Source organism: Egretta garzetta, unplaced genomic scaffold, assembly GCF_000687185.1.
Source record: "Egretta garzetta isolate BGI_Z169 unplaced genomic scaffold, ASM68718v1 scaffold241, whole genome shotgun sequence".
NCBI lineage: Eukaryota > Metazoa > Chordata > Aves > Pelecaniformes > Ardeidae > Egretta > Egretta garzetta.
Window position 1 is genome coordinate 1,392,820 of NW_009258675.1, and position 4,335 is coordinate 1,397,154.

The 4,335-nt window shown below is 47.8% G+C and overlaps 1 protein-coding gene across 1 annotated transcript in view; it reads right to left on the reverse strand.

The window, feature by feature from the left end:
- Nucleotides 1-7: 7 nt before the first annotated feature.
- Nucleotides 8-4,335, reverse strand: part of LOC104135259 (T-cell surface glycoprotein CD8 alpha chain-like) — a 21,694-nt gene continuing 17,366 nt past the window's right edge. The window contains exons 4-6 of the mRNA XM_035888648.1: nucleotides 4,106-4,222; nucleotides 2,502-2,532; nucleotides 8-312 (exon numbers count right to left, since the gene is read on the reverse strand). Of these exons, the coding sequence (XP_035744541.1) occupies nucleotides 258-312; nucleotides 2,502-2,532; nucleotides 4,106-4,222 (203 nt within the window). The 3' untranslated portion in view covers nucleotides 8-257. The remainder of the gene's footprint in view (nucleotides 313-2,501; nucleotides 2,533-4,105; nucleotides 4,223-4,335) is intronic.

Genomic DNA, 4,335 nt, shown 5'->3' on the forward strand with positions numbered 1-4,335 from the left:
TCCGTCACTGCGAATGGAGATGGCATTTGGCCTTGGGAATCAATTTGCAAAACGTCAGGTTTTGGAAGGAGCTGTGCTTTAGCCTGCACTTCACAGAAAAGTGCCTGCTTGCTGTCCGTGTGTCTGCTCCATCTCGTCCTTTCCAATCTGTCGAGGCGGCGTGCGTGAGGGGCAGTAGCGTTACGGGTAACGTAGGTGATGGGCTTATGCAGTGAGAGCTCCCAGAAGAGGTCCCAGAAGGCAGAAGACGCCACTAGTTATACGTGTGGGATTGGCATGGTGGCTTTCACTTTGGGCTTCCCGTTTGCGGGTCTAGAGAGAGAGAAAAGGGTTTGATTTGCTTTGCTGTGAAAGGGACAAGCAGGCAATTAATGTATGGCTGCTGCTCAGGTCGTTTAGCCGTGGCCTGCAGCCAGGGGCCTCCGAGAGCAGGCTGCCAAGTGTTCCCAAATCCTCTTTGTGCTAGTGAAGGATCTGCCAACATTCCAACTAGTGAAAGCCAGCAGAAGGACTTTCCTAAGATACACTGCTAATCAATTGTTACGCTAATTAGAAGAAAAAAATGGGGGGGGACTTTTTTTTTAATTTGCCTCTGACTTCTGCACACTCCTCTCCTCTCATCAAGCCTTTCTCTGCATTCAGAAATGAATGAAGAAAGAAGAGCTCAGGGCTTCTTTTGGAGTTGGGGAAGCTGTTATCAATTTATAAGGAGTTTTTCTGGTTGCAAAAGTTTGAAAGGGAAACTTTCTAGACTACCAGAGTCTTCCCAAAACGACAGAAAGTACTGGTCTCCAGCAACTGATACCTCTATGCTGATTTAATGAGTCAGAAATTTGGCACCCGTTTTCACTGAAGATTAATTTGTGGTGGAAAATGAATCTTTCGGCTGCCAGCGAGAATCCCAGGCCAGATCCTGAGGCGCTCTTTAATTGAGCGAGTCGCACTGTTAACTTCCAAAGAGCTTTATTTCAGTAAGCGGGAACAGCTCACAGCAGCAGGGATTTCCTCTCTAAATAAAAGCTTAAATACGCCACGATCGCTTAGACCAGGGCTCTGCCATGTTAGCGCTGCCTAAGGAAAGCTGTCCTTGATGAGATGTTTTCCTGAGGCGCTTGCAACCCAACTGCTCCGTCGGGGCAAAACTGAAGAGCTCTGCAGCGTGTTTTCCCCTTAGGGACAGAACATCTTTGCTCAGGGCTGGCAACGGGAATGGAGATAAGTGAAGAACGCCAGCATCGTCCTGCACAAGGCCGCAAGAAGAGCCCTCTGTTATCGCTTAGCCCTTGGGAAGCCAGGTGATGATCAGAAGAGCGCTGGGTATAATAAATAGCCATCGTAAAAAGGACAGGCTCTTCCCTTTTTCGGATGGGTAAAGAAAAATCAGGTCTGTGGGGGTGGCTGTATTCTGACATACACCAAGGCAGATTGCACCCGAAGGGCAGACGGCATTGCTACTCGGTGCCTCTTCCCTTAAACGTTGTTATTATTCAGGCACTGATTTCTGATGTGTTCTGCCTTTAAAAAAAAAAAAATAATTGTAAGGATCCATTTTCTGTTAATGTAGGGCAAAGGAGGCGTTTCCTAGTCATCATTTCTTTCTAAATGATATTAATTTGGACAACTGACAAACTATTAGCTTCTTTACTATGAAACTCGTGCATGTATAACACGGAAATTTGAATTTACCCAATTTAAAAGCTGCTCGATTTGTAAAGAATAAGGCTCCAGAGGGGTGACACTACTGTTTCAACCTTTCTTGCGACCCAGCTTTTCCAAGTGCTGGCCCCAGCACCGGCCTGGCCGGGGCAGTAGCGGGGATTTTGGTGCTAGAGCGCTCTCTTGCCGCAAGCCCTCGGGTGCAGCCTCAGCCCAAGGCTTGCAAAACTGCAGAAGTGGGTTTCTGCAGAGCTGGCGAGGTAAAAAACCTGTGGCAGGGAGCTCGATTTGCAGAAGCAAAACACGCATTACTCTACGGGCAAGAGGATTTGGGGAAATAGAGGCGTAAAGCCATGGTCATGTCGGGCCAAAATTGTGCAGAGGGGGCTTTGGGATGCAATCCCTTGCATCTAACCCACAGGCACAACCTGCAGATCCAGTGATGAAATCAAATGAACGTTTTGGGGAGGGGAAGGGATGAAATATGCTCACCCCGGGCTGGAGTTGGGGTAGTGCATTGGGAGCACACCTGTGTGCTGTTAGTTCTAAACACCAGGTGATGCACCAAGTTTTTAGGCTGCCACAACCACCTCCTGTCTTTCTGTTTAGTACCTACTGCAGTGTCAGTGCTCCATGGTTTGACTTACTTAAGGTTAAAAAAACAAACGCAGGAGAAGAGACTCTTCTCTTTTTTTGCCCTTAATTCATTACACAGTCCCCTCCCACCCACCGCATATTGGATGAAGAATTTTTAGGTCGCTTTTGGGCACCTGCCCGCTTTCTCACTTAAGGATGAGATGCCGCTGCGTTTAAGAGAACAACATCACCACCTGTCACTTACTGACCTTTTACATCTGCACCTTCGTCTTCTGGTTTCTAAAATCAAAAAGAAAACATTTTAGCTCAAAGATACCAAGTCGCAGCTCGCTAAAGACACGCGGCAGCAAGGCGGGGCTGGCGTTCCCTAGCCGTGTGCTCCCTTTAAGACTAACAATGGATAAGCCAGGGTTATTTTTGAGGAAAGCCATGCCAGTGAGCGGTGCTGCAGCTCACATTTCCCTGGCAGCCCACTTAAGTATGTTCATGAATGAAATCCTCATGTGAGTATGGTAGCAGGGTCAGCCTGGGAACACTGACAGCAAATTTATATATATTTTTTTTTGCTGTCTCCAGCGACTTTGGCAAATTGCTGAAAATCCATTGGCAGGAATTAATTCCTACAACAGATGAGGGGCAATGATGCCACGCAGCATGCAACAAAGTCAAACGATGCTTTTCCCCACTTTAGCATCTATGCGGTTCCGTCTTTGGTGAAGTACCTTGTCGAGCCGTTGATTTTAGCACGAAGTACAAATCCTGTCCTGGAGGGTTTGTGCTGCCTGCTGCAGAAATTAACTGCAGCTAACGGCTTTTTGCTGATCACTCACAGCAGCATTAAAAAGCAGAGATAAATCACGGGGTGGCGTTTGTAGGTTATGAGATGTTGCAGGTCCCCAGGGATTCCGGGTGACTTCAGAGGGAATTTGGACCAGAGCCGGGTGCTCTGCTGCAGCATCAGCTATGTCTCTCGAGGAGAATGATTTTTGGCTGTGGCTCATCAGTGTTTTTTCATTTATTCCTTCCTATTGATGCACACCAGGTTGATTTTTCAGGGCTAAACAATGCTGAAAAATTGTTTGGGTTTGATTTTTTTTTTAGCTGGGTCAGTTGGCAAATTCATCTCCCATCAGCTCCAGGCTCTGGGCTCAGTGAGGATCTATTGGGTTAATTCAGCAGCAAAACGCTTTGGTGTTCCAGGGAAACAAGCTGAGCTGGTTCAATGAAATCGGTGTAACGTCTGGGGGTACCGGGAAACTCCCCGCAGGAAAGTTAAACTGATTTCAGGGAGCGGCAAATTGATTTAAATGCATCTGCACTCGCTGCTTGCTCGGGGTAATTTAAAGACATCTCAAAGATGCAATTTCACCCAAGGGATTTTGCATTGCTGCTTTAACCATAGCAGCCTCTGAACCCGTGCAATGAAGCTGCTTGTTTGGTGACAGCTCAAGCTGCTGATGGGGGTCGTGGCATTTGAATTTGCAAGCCCCGTGCTGGAGCCCATTTATCCCGTTTTGTCAAAGTGTTTCAGGTTCTGGTACGTTTACCCCCTGATCCACCAATGTAGGGCCGGCAGAGGCAATATGGACTGGTAGAGAAAGTTTTTTCTATTTCTAATCTATTTTTATTCCTTGTAGTGTAGAAACTCATAATGATTTCTTGGGCTAAGCCTACTGAGGAGGAAAATGGGGACGCTGATGTTTCTTTAACAGCGGTCCTTCTCTTGGGTTGATGGTGCCCTGGCTGTCTGATGCCTACTTAAAGGGACAGCTAGAAGATCCCTTCCCCTAAAGGACAGGGCTGCGGTTTTGGGCTAGAGTAGTATCTACATGGGGTTACAGGTGAGACTTACGTTTCCACAGCACGATGGTGACCACCAGGGCCATGAGGAGCAGGATGCAGGCACCTGCCAAGAGAACCCAGATGAAGGTGCTGCAAATGGAGTTCAGGTATTTCTCATCGCTGGTTTCTGCAGGAAGAGAGAAGAGGAAAGGTCCACCAGTGCTCACGGCTGGTGTTGTGGCCAGCTCTGGCAGAGCCAAGGGACCCTCCTGGCATTCAGCGAGGCTGGCGGTGAGGCAG